The sequence below is a fragment of the Hirundo rustica genome, chromosome 1 (assembly GCF_015227805.2).
Source record: "Hirundo rustica isolate bHirRus1 chromosome 1, bHirRus1.pri.v3, whole genome shotgun sequence".
Taxonomy (NCBI): domain Eukaryota; kingdom Metazoa; phylum Chordata; class Aves; order Passeriformes; family Hirundinidae; genus Hirundo; species Hirundo rustica.
Genome location: NC_053450.1, coordinates 65,441,507 through 65,453,868, shown reverse-complemented (window position 1 = coordinate 65,453,868; position 12,362 = coordinate 65,441,507). Strand labels below are relative to the sequence as shown.

Here is a 12,362-nt window from a genome sequence, read left to right as displayed (position 1 = left end):
GCAGCTCCCGACGCTGGGATTCAGAAGCCGCTCACGGCTGCCTTTGGCCGGCCCGTCAGGGGCGGGGCCGGACGCCCGGCAGCACTCCAGGCTCGGGAGAGTCCTTTTGTTGTCCCCCCCCCCCCCCCCTTTTTCTCCCGGCTGATGGGCCGGCCCGGGAGGGGGCGGGGCCGGCAGGTGAGTGGCAGCGCCAGGGATCTGCGCGCTCCTGGGCTCGTGCGTGGGGGTCCCGCCGAGGGGCGAGCGGGACTGGGACGGGAATGGGAATAGGAATGGGGATGGGCCCAGCCCGGCACGCCGTGTCGCGGCCGAGGCTGCCGCTCAGGGCGCGGCCAAGCTGCCCAGTGTCGGGGCCGCCGTTCGAGGGGCTCGGGCAGAATTCCCAGTCCCCCGGCGAGAGGAGAAAGCGGCAGCAGAAGCGGCCCCGGCCCTTCTGCGCGCTGCTGAGGCCGCGTCTCCCCTCTCTGCATCGCAGGTGCCTTCATGAATAACTTAAACGACCCTCCCAACTGGAACATCCTGCCCAATCGGCGCGATCCCGGCGATGACGGCAGCCGGTGGAATTACGCCCTGCTGGTCCCCATGCTGGGCTTGGCCGCCTTCCGTGAGTAGCGCTGGGCCCCCGGCCCGCGGGGGGCTCCTGGAGCAGTGCGGTGATAGAGCCGTGCCCCGTCTGGGAACCTCCCCAGGCCTTCTTGTTTATCGTGCTGTAAACCACCGGCGCCGGTGGTATCGCTAAGGCGAAAACCACTTTTCATACAGGGAGTTGAATCCGTATTTAGTAAGATCCAATATACTAAGCTCTCTCAAGAAAAACGGACACAGGATGTGTTGGAGAGCCCAGAGGTAACAACGCCGGATGTTGCTGATGTATTTATTTACTGGGCCTAGAAAGTTCTCCGTGCAGTATCTGCATCGGAAACCTCCAGTTTGTTTCTCCGTGACTTTATATTCCCTCTCTAATCTAAGTAGTGCTAGTATAGACAATAAAAGAATAGGGGTATTTTATTTCGGAGGAAGCATGATCATTTAAAGTGACTGTGAAATAGGGACCACAGAAATACATTTTGTGGGGATATGTAAACAGAAATGAGTATCACTGGGAAGGGCATGAAAGACAGTTTTTTACCACCAAGTAGCTTCATTTCAGGCGTAGCTAATTAATCATACCCCTCATTGTTACATGTTAAACTTGCATCTGAAATCTCATTTATGTGTGATAGGGTGGATCTGGACCAGAGAATGTCAGAAAGAAATAGAAAAAGAAAAACAAGAGTACTACAGAAAAGAGTCCACTTTACAAAAAGACCTGGAAGGCAAATACCGGGATATAATCACAGAGAATCGTCGTGCTGTTGCTCATCTGGAGGTGGAGCTGGAAAAGGAACGCAACAGGACCCTGAGTTACCGTGAAGCCCTCGTGTCCCAGAGCCGCAAACTAGTAGAAGAGAGGAAGCTCCTAGAACAGGAGCAGGAGAAGCTGGAGCACGAAAAACAAGTCCTTTTGCACGCTGGAGCAGAAGGTACCTTGTACCAGAGTTGCCTGGCAAAGGAAGAGGAGTGGCAACAGAGAGCCAATATTTTACTGAAAGAATTTGAAGAGGGTCTGAAGGAAAGACAGGACATCTACTGCAGTCTTATTGTACCCAGAAGTCAGAGACTAGAAATAGAGAAAAACCTGCTAGTTAAAGCAGCAACTAATCCTGTTGCTATGGATTTACATGTGGAGAGTGGCTTAAAAGATATTTTCAAACATGATAACTACTGTGGCAATGTGCTGAACAGAACCAGGAGTCAAAATGGAAAGCTTATGTGGCTGTATCTGAGATACTGGGAACTAGCTGTTGAGCTGCAGAAATTCAAGAGGGTAGAAAGGGCCATGTTAGGAAAACGCTAAGTAGGGGAAGCAGTGGGATTCTGTGTGATCCACCGTGCATGGTAGGGACAATCACAGTTGTAGTCCGAAGCTGTTAAATTCTTCTGCGGTGTTGCCGTCTCTCCTCCTCCTTGCACTTGTGTTTGCATGGGACATGTGCAGTGCTGGTGCCTTTCCTCTCACTAACAACAGATGCTCTGGTGAGCTGTGCATGCTCCTGAACTCCGTGAGTGTGTTTGTGTTGCAGTGTAGAGATACGCCAACTCCCCAGGTATCGGAAGCAGCAAAGCAGAACTCAGTGTAGAGGGATTTGTCTCGATGGTCACACTCCAGCAACAGAGAGTGGTTGGTTGTTTCCCCTAGGTGCGGTAGCACATGGTGCTCCTTATCCCAGACATTTTAAATGGTCTCTCAACCCTGTCTTTTTTTGTTATTGTTTGTCTTGGTTTGGAAAGACAGGTGTCTGCTAAGGAAGGCAGGAGCCTCCTTTGAAACGGAGAATGTAAACAAACACCCTCCCTCCAAATTATTACAGTTTTGAAATTCTGGGGCTCTCAGGCAAATATATGGGAATAGGTATAACAGTTCTTTACTAGGAAAATTAAAATGGAGTAGTACAAAAAAAGCAAGCAAACAAAAAGAAAATACTGTCAGTCAGATTACAACCAATGCCCTGTTGGTCAGGGTGTTGGTAGCAGTCAAGTTCTGCTAGAGTGACAGATGTGGTTCTGTTGAAAGCAATGATCCTGTAGAAGGTTGTAGTTTTCCTCTGAAGGTCCAGTGATGGTGAGATGGGTCCAGTTTTCCTCTGGGTATCCAGTGGAGACAGGCTCCTCTGCTTTTCTGAATCTCAGATTTTTACCCAGGTAGGAATGCTTGACCCCTCACCTTGGGTGGAGCATCTCCCAATAGGGTGATGTATCAGTCATGCAGTGACACTCAATGACCCATTAGCAGAAGATATCCTCCTGGCGGGAGGATGCATCCTGGAAGAGATAAACAACACTGCCCCACCTGGTTTTAACAGATGGTAATAGAATACGTACCTTGTTACATCTTGCATTGCAACCCAAGACACTATCATTTTTAAAAAATTGTTTAAGCAAGACTGGTTTTGAGGCAGACATTTGGGAGAGATGGTGTTGGAGGCAGCTGCTTGACACATAAATCTTATGTGTCTGTATGTACAGTTATATATATATATATGTGTGTGTGCGAATGTGTGTATGTGTTAGTATTCTGAGGAGGGGAATAGTTTAATCCTGTTTCAGATTAGTCAATCTTGCATTGTCTTCCAGCTCAATATACAAAGAGTGCTTTATGAATGAAACATCAAAAAAATGCTAATTCAGGTAACACATAAAGAGACTGATGTCTCATTGGCACTCGGGATCCATTCTCAGATTCTGGGGAGTGTATAAACTGGAAGGTTAATTTTCACATATTGGAGATACCTTAAGAATATTTGTTTTTTTCTCAGTCGAGGTTTTAGTTGTAACCCAACAATGTGCCACCGTTATGGATGTCCCCATGCTGCTGCTTCTGCTCAAGGTCACTGGCTGCCTCCAGGTTTGCTTGCAGGAACCTTCTTCCCATTGCACCTGGCTCTGCTCCTTACACAGGTCCTGTCTGTTATTTGCACATGGGAACCTAAATGCAGTCTGCACTGGTAGCCACTAGTCCTTCTCCACCTGTTTCCCTTCTCCCAGAACTGAAGTACATACTCTTTTCTGCAGCTCTGAAATTATGTGCTTGTGGTTCACCACTTTATGTACACACGACCATGAAAGCCTACAGATATACAAGCTTTGCAAACTTTTAAAAAGGGGGCTTTTCAATTTAGCTAGTAAAATAAAATAGATTTGGTAAAAGTAAAATAATAAGTACAGTGAAATAGTACAGGAAAATAAACAGATCCAGATTAAAAAATCCAACAACAAATAAAACTAAAAAGCCAGTGCATTTCAATTTCCTAGAACTTTCAGTCCTTTTAGCAGTAGGAACCACCTTTTTTTCAAATATGCCATTTATCTAAAATAAAAACAGCTTTTCCCCCTTTCTAATCCAGCCTTAGACCTCAAAGGGGCGTTGTTTACCCTTTCGTTTATAACATCTAGTCTTCTCTGTTACTTGACTTTGATTCGTGCTGTAGGTTGTCAGTTCATTAGTTAGCAGTTTATTATTTGCTGTGTTGACACACATTTGCTCTAGGCAATCATGTAGAACCATGGCTTGGAAGCAGTCCAAGCTTAGTGAATGCTCATCTTCCTGCAGATGTGGGGTTTTTCTTTTACTATCTTTTGCTGGTTTCCTTTTAGTCTGAGCACAGCAGGTAGATCTTTTGAAACAATGTGTGCAACTTAACCCAGTTACTAAGCAGAAATATCTAATATGGAACAAAATTCCTGAGCAGAATAGATGTTTCCCAACTATTTGGTTTTGCAGTTGAGATTTTGCTCACCTTGGTAGTACCAATTATAGTGTTGTGTTGACTTATTAATCCTTTTTTCATACTGATTTTTTAAAGTAAAGTTTTAGTAGACAAACTTGGAGGAAGAAAGAAACATCACAAACATCAGGAGGGCTACAGTTTGTCTGGGTGCCCAGCGTGTGCGGGTTGGGAGACGAGAACACACTGAGTTGTTGCTCATGTGTGACACCCTGAGCCAAGCTGCTGCAGCTGGACATAGGCACACAGTCTAATTGCCCAGGAGAACAAATTAGTTTGAATAGCAGCCTGTGTGTCATTCCTTTAGGATGTGGAAAGCACATCCAGCTGTGGCACACTTCACGTGTTCCTGCAGGCAGTTAAGCTGCTAAGAGCAGACAGTGCCAGTGTATTTGAGATTCATGCCTTAAATTTATACAAGATAGCATTAAAAGATCAAAGGTTTTATGCTTTTTCATTTTTTCATAGTTTGTCACTCATATCACTCAAAATGTTTAAAGAAAATGTAATCAAGGGTAAAATCTGGTTTTTTGGTACAAACATGAGCATTCAAGCCTTACACACTTGAATGTACCAGGTTGGATGGAATGTAGTAAAGGTTTGGTATTCACTTTCTCTTTTTTTAGAAGTGTCATTTATTTGTACAACTAATTGAACTATTGTTCATGGACACTTTGAAGATCATTGTATCAAGACAGAAGGGTTATTTCAGGAGGCTTTTTAAAAGTGTATAGAAGCACTGGTCCCATTAGTTTCAACCAAAACTCATGTTTGTGGATATGCAATGTATTTTTGAAATGTTCCCCCTTTGTAGGTTGTTATGCTGAAAATTCTAATGTAAGTTTTATCTTTCCCAGCACTTGTTCTGAATTGATTGTTTGGAACTGCCTGCATACATATGTAGAATGCAAGAATAATTTGTTTTCAAAGTACTCAATGAACTTATTTTTATTATAGAAATGTCGCTCGGCTGTTAAACAATAACAATTAATAAAAACCTTTACATATTTCTGCGCTGCTTTGTAACTTGGGTAAGGTGGGTGGGAAAACTGGAATTTGCTAGTTTATTCTGACTTTCCAAACTAATCACACCATTTTAGGTTTTAAAAATTGTGCATCTTTTAATTTGGCATGTAAAGAGTTTTGGTCTTGGTGCTGAGAAAAGAACATGCTATAAAGTTTTTTTCTTCAGAACACTGTTAACAGGTAAGTGCAGAGCTAAAGATGTGGGGTTAAAGGTGACCATCCCTCTGAAAGACTGGGGACATTCCTGTGACACAATGTTGTGTAGGATACTCTGCCTTCCTCCAGAATCCCTCAGATCTCTGATTGTGTGTGTCAGCTGCTTTTCATTTCCCTCATCTTCCTGCTCTCTGTGAAGGACTGCAGTCCAAGTGCTCTAGGACAGTGTTCAGACACTCTGGAAGTCCTTGTTCCTGTAATAAAAGATCCTCAATCTATTTGTATTTGACACAATCCTTCACCATCCTCTGGCTCTTTAAAGCATGGGTTTGAGCACTCCTGTGTGAGGATGACAAAACTGAGTGTTCTCTGTGGAGGATACAAGGCAGAAACTGGTCAATGGTTCAGTTACTGTGGTGAAATCTAAGGAATTTGAGTTATTGCTGTGAAAAAAGGATGAAAAGCAAGTGTATATAGATGCAGTTATGGTGCAGCTGGATATGAAGGCTTTGCTGGTGTGCATGCCAAGGCCCACATTTATTGGTCATTAATTTACTGCCTGCTCCAGAAGCTTTCCCTGGACACTGCATGTCTGAGACAACAGATGGACCCACTAAGAAGTAACTCTGAAATTTAGCACACCTCAGCAATGAGGCAGTGACCACTTCACAGCAAAACAGCTGGGTGATTGCTGCAACAAAAACTGAAAGTAAACTGAAGTAAACTGGAAGTAAATGCTCTTCTGGAAACGACTCTGTGGATGGAAGAGTTTGAAGAGAGCTGGTGGATTGTGAGAATGCTGTCAACTATTCACAGTCGTGCCCCCCAACAGCCCTGTGCTGAGATCACCCGGGCTGTCCAGCTGCTGGAAAAAGTGCCTCTTCACTCTTGCATTCCTAACAGGTTTATATTTCTGAGATACCTCACCTCTGAACTTACCGCAATCAGAACAAAATCCTCAGCGGCAGTGGTCGGTGTTTGTGTCACTGGCTGCTGCTTCCCCCTTGTGGCTGATGGCTTTTCCAGCCGCAGTCGCATGCTCTGTTCCATGAGCTCCGCTGGAGCGCATCTAATGCTGCACAGTCCGCGTTCTCTGGCCCGAGCACCTCCACGGGTAATAACAGGAAAGGTGAGCAAACCCGTGGTGTTCCGTGACCAAACCAGAATGAACTTGTCTTCACTGAGGTGGGTGCTGCGGCAGACCTGTGTGCCGAGGCGGCAGGCAGGGCTTCGGTGTAGTTCAGCAAGCTTATTAGCACCTCATCGCATATTGCAGCTTTGGAAAAGAAAACCGCAATAAACTCGATTAAAGAACGCTGTTCTTTGTTTAATGAAGATTGCAAGAAGCAATCTACGACAGTCAACATGTTCTGCTGCCTGCTGGAGGAGAGATACTTGCGGTGATGCAGATGCCAAGCAATAATGCTTCACTAAGAAATTTAGGGGGGCGCTGACAATTATATAATGGTTTGGGTTGGAAGCAACCTTTAAAATTTATCTAGTCCAACCCACCCACAATGAGCAAGGACATCTCCAAATACACCAGGTTGCTCAGAGCCCCATCCAACATGATCTTCAATGTTTCCAGGGATGAAACACCTACCACCTCTGGGTAACCTATACCAGTGTTTCAAAACCCTTGTAAAAAAAAAAAAAATTCTACCTTATGTCTAGTCTAAAGCAACCCTCTTTTAGTTTAAAACCATTATGCCTTGTCCTATCCCAACAAGCACTGCTAAAAATTTATCCCTATTCATAATAACTCCCCTTGAAGTACTGACAGGCTACAGTAAGGTCTCTCTGAATCTTCTTCTCTGGGCTGAGCAACCTCAATTCTCTCAGCCTGTCTTCACAGAAGAAGCACTCCAGCCCTCTGATCATGAGATCAGATAATGTGGTGCTGTCCACAGAGGCATTTCTACCCTAATGCTCCTTACCTGTATTTTCCCCCAAAGTTATTCCAAAGGGGAGATATCTTCAAAGATGAAAGCAATATTTTAGTGATCTTCTGACTGTATATAGTGAAATATGAAAGACAGCACATCTTCGTCCCTGGTATCAAAAAGAACAACAAAACAACAAAGCATGCTGCTGCTGGAGCTGGTATTACTTCAGTTAAATATTTCTATATAAACTGAAGTAAATATTAGGCAAACTACCAGTACAGACAAGCATAAAGATTGTGCCTCTTTCTGGGAGATAAAAAGGAGAAAGAGGCCATGTGGCCATTGGTGTCAGCTCAGTTCTGGATGAACTGCACCAGACCTGCTGTTGATAGCTTGTTCCCTGTAATTTTTCTGTGGCTAGGGACACTGCTACTTCCACAATATACATAACCTGAAAGTTTCTAGGAATGCTGAAGGAAACTCCTTGACACCATAAAACCACTCCAGACTGGGATGCGTGTGGAAGTCGCTGTGTGTGACATCCTACCTCTGTTGTGTTCCCAGTAGTCTGGGACAGAATTCCAACAACGGCTCAGTGCTGTCTTATTTCTCCCTTGTAATGATACTTGTTGGCACAAGTTGGAACTTCTTTTCAACCTGGAGAAGTTTACAATCTCCTGGGAAGAAATTTAGGATCCAAAGTTTATTGGATGTCTCTGAAGTCTTTAGGTATCCCTGCCTGAACTGTTGTGGGCTGGTGGCAGCAGCTTTCCAGCACTCACATAGGAAATCCAATCATGCCAGCTGAGGAGATGTGAGAACTGTGCCTTTTGGTTACTTATCAGGTAGAGTTTGAGAACAACAGAGCATAAAACTTAGATCAAGTTAAAGATCTACAGATCATTTATTGGCAAGGTAAACTGCATGACCACATGTGATTGTTTAGCACCCTTAAAACTAAGCAATTCTGAAATATTTTCCTGTATGTCTCCCTTTCTAAGATCATTTTTGTCCCCTAGGCTGGAGATTTTGAATCTGCTGTTGAGCCTGGGGCTCCCTTTTTTTGCACATCTGGTCAAGAATATTACCCATTGACAGCTTGTGAAAGGATTTTGTGTTTTCTCCACCTATTTTAAAGGATGGGCTGTCAGAGAGACTATTTCATTTAAGAACTTTCTTCTTCTTCTTCTTCTTCTTCTTCTTCTTCTTCTTCTTCTTCTTCTTCTTCTTCTTCTTCTTCTTCTTCTTCTTCTTCTTCTTCTTCTTCTTCTTCTTCTTCTTCTTCTTCTCCTTCTTCTCCTTCTTCTTCTTCTTCTTCTTCTCCTTCTTCTTCACCATCTTTACATTTCCTTCATTTCCCAGTTTAGGCTCATTACACAAGCAAGAGTAATTGCATTGCTGTATATGATGCTTTAACTTCCAAGTAGAAGCTGACTGGAAAGAAAATGGTATTAATGCTGGTAAGATATTGCTATAGAATTACTAAAGTAAGAGATTTCACTCCGGTATCTGCTGCAGCACTAAAAAAGGTCAGAAAATAATGTAGTTAATCCTAATAGCCTGGTGTATTCCAAGGAACGATGAAAATATCTGGGGGGGTTGCAGATTTGTCCTATGTCATACCAGGCAGGACAGAATCACAATGAAAGGATCATATTGCATTTCACCCCTGAAACTATTGGTTGCAACCCGAAACCTAGTTGTAAACAATGTGTACTGCCAGCGGTCTCTGCTTTTCTCAATGGCTTTATATGGAAGGAATTGGGTTTTTTTTAAAGAATAGTCCTGTCCTTCTTCTTCCCATTGTCCTCCCCTTCACAGAATCCAGATAAAAAAACTTCCCCCGAGGCAGTCTCCTCCAGCCTGTGATGGAGTGCATAGAATCACAGAATCACAGAATATCTTGATTTGGAAGGAACCCAGAAGGATCATCAGTTCCAACTCCCTGCACCTCACAGGAGCATAGCTGCACATAACTTTATGTAGCTCGAAAAGATTTCAGTTTGCTTTTAAATTATCTCAAATGTTTAATTGTGACAACGAATAGGAACAATTAACACACTATTATGAAAATGTGCAGAGCAAGTTGATGTGAAAGCTGTTGCACAAGGTATCTGCTGAATCTTTTAGGACCCAAGGTTTCAAACTTCAGTTTTGAGCACTGGATAGCCAGTCTTTCACTTAATTTACTTTTGCTGCTAAATCTGGTGATCCACCTTTATCAGGATATTTCAAAATCCTGCTAATTTTGTCAGCTGTTCTGATTTTGTCCTTGTCAGCAGATGAACTTACACCTAAAAGAAAACAATCTTGAGTACTTGTTATCTGTTCAAATCCTCCTTTACAGTAACGATGAAACGCTACAAGTTCCAAAGGTGAAAACTGTGCATGGAACAGTCGCCACACCAAGTCTGGCTGCTGCCATGGTTCTGGCCAGCCCTGCTCCGGCTTGGCTCAGCTCTGCTGGCACCTGCAGTGTCCCTGGCACCCTTGGCACAGTGGAGGCGGCTGTGGCTCCTTCCACGGTGGAGAAGGCCAGGGTCAAGCACTCCAGACAAGCTCTTCAGCCAGGTCCTTCAGTCAGTCACCTGCACTCTGTCATGGAAGAGAAGAAATGGTCCCTAGAATCACGGAATCGTAGAATCACTGAGGTTGGAAAAGACCTCTAAGACCATCAAGTCCAATCATTTTCCCAAGCAGTTTCACCACTAAACCGTGTCACCATGTACCACATCCACACACCTTTCGAACACTTCAAAGGCCGGTGATTCCACCACTTCCCAGGGCAGCCTGTTCCAAAACCCGGCCACCCTTTCCAGGAAAATAATTTCCCTAGCATCTAATCCAAAACTCCTCTGGCAGAACACGAGTCCGTTTCCTCTGGGTCCTGTCACTTGTTACCCGGGAGAAGAGACCAACTCCCGCCTCATTACACTGCCTCTCAGTCCCTGTCCGTACGGGACAGCTTCCTGAAGGGCTGTGGATAAGCTGTGCTGGCCCAGGGGGGTCACAGCAGGAGCGTGCTGGCCCAGGGGGTCACAGCAGGACCCTGCTGGCCAGTCTGGCAGAGTGTGTCAGGCTGCAGCCGAGCTGCAGGGAGGACAGCTTGTCTCCCAGCTGGGAACATCCCTGTGGAGCCAGGCTGCCACAACATCCTGAGGGTTGCCCATAGCCAGGAGTCTCTCGGCCCAGGTGGCACCACACCATGACCAGGCCTGGCCCCACAAAAGGAAGTGAGTGGCTCTGTCCTTCCTGTGGCCTTGATTTATATGCCTAATAGCTTTCTGCTGCCATTTCTTTTCTTTATTGCCATCCTCTCTCACACTCTTTCATAACATCATCATCATCCAGTGAGATGAAAGACATGTTCATCTAAGAAGAGGAGTACGTCCAGTTTCTTCCACAAATGCCTATGTGTGCATGTTCCAGCAAAATATAGCCTTTTAATTGCCTTTTTATAAAATTGTGTGTTATTTACAGACAAGCTGGTTAACTTTTTTTTTTTAATATAGCCCTTTTAAACTTTTGAAAAAATAGTGCAATAAAAATATGGGGGTAAGAGACAAAAAAAAAAAATAGTGTCATGAGCAAGGTTTTAACACAAGTAATCCAATCTAAGTGTACAATCCATTGTCTCCTGCATTTATAATTAGCAGTATGCAATACACTTCTTGTGTAGTAGCCTAAATCATGAAAGGATAAATTTCATAGAGGTTTATTAGCCCTAATAAACCTGTGGGACCTGCCAAAGTCCAGCATCCGTTGAAGGAGTAATTTACCTTAGAGCGCAGGAAAGGGCTCTGTTGAATAAATAAGTGACTGTGACGAGGGAAGGACATCCCCAACGTGCCTGTCCCAGTCCACAGGGTGGCAATATAGACTACAGCTCTGAGCACCTGTGGCTCATGTTGGAGCTGGTGTCACTGCCACTCTGAGTCTTTTAGAAAAAGGCAGAGTGCCTTCCAAGATCATTAGCCATGCTATTACACTGATAAAGACATTTGAGCTGGATGCCAGACCAACGTATTTGCTTCTGCAAATATTTAACAGCTGATAGATAACTAACAGCCACTGGCACCTGGCATCACCAGAGCAAGATAAAAGTCTTCAAAAAGAGCATTTACTCAATGTGAGGCAGTCAGGACTGTATTTTAGATTGTGATAGAAGCTGCTTCCTCATGAAACTTAGCAGAGAGAAATTTTCAGTAGACCAGCTGCCATGTGACCACAACTAGATGTATTAATTGAACTGAATAGGAGATATAACATGAACACAGTGTCGCAGTTGACACAACAGAAGGAAGGGATGCCATCCGTGGAGACCTGGACAAGCTTGAGAAGTGGGCACATGAGAACATAATGGGGTTCAACTAGTCAAGTGAAAGGTGCTGCACCTGGATCAGGGCAATCTCAAAGCACAGGCTGGGTGGTGAACAGACAGAGAACACCCCTGCAGAGAAGGACTGTAGGCATGCTGGTGGACAAAAACCTGGATGTGAGCCAACAGTGTGCATTTGCAGCCCAGGAGATGAATCAACCAAGTTCTGCATCAAAAAAGCGTGACCAGCGGACCGAGGGAGGCGATTCTCCCCTGTACTCTGCACTCGTGGATCACCACCTGGAATGCTGCATCCAGCTCTGGGGTACTTGGCACAAGGAAGATGTGGATCTTTTGGAGCAAGTCCAGAGGTGTCCACAAACATGTTCAGAGAGCTGGAGCACCTCTCCTATGAAGACAGTCTGAAAGAGTTGGGGCTGCTCAGCTTGAAGAAGAGCAGCCTCCAGAGAGACCTTAGTGCACCTTCCAGTACCTAAAAGGACTACAAAGAAGCCAGAAAGGGACTTTTGACAGGGCATGCAGTGATAAGACAAGTGGTAATGGCTTCAAAATTAAAGAGAGTAGGCTTAGATTAGATAATAGGAAGAAATTCTTCACTGCAAAAGTGGCAAGGCACTGGGACAAGTTGCA

General features: G+C 44.5%; 1 protein-coding gene across 2 annotated transcripts; it reads left to right on the top strand.

The window, feature by feature from the left end:
* Window positions 1–151: 151 nt before the first annotated feature.
* On the top strand, window positions 152–5,298 carry CCDC127 (coiled-coil domain containing 127). Of its 2 annotated transcripts, none has more exons than XM_040080923.2 (3): window positions 152–177; window positions 476–604; window positions 1,224–5,298. In XM_040080923.2, exons 2-3 carry the CDS (start codon window positions 484–486, stop codon window positions 1,895–1,897), a joined length of 795 nt encoding a protein of 264 aa, XP_039936857.1. In that variant the 5' UTR covers window positions 152–177; window positions 476–483; the 3' UTR covers window positions 1,898–5,298. The 2 variants fall into 2 exon arrangements, with proteins under 2 accessions (XP_039936857.1, XP_039936865.1); XM_040080931.2 differs by lacking the exon at window positions 152–177 and adding an exon at window positions 196–216.
* Window positions 5,299–12,362: the final 7,064 nt, after the last annotated feature.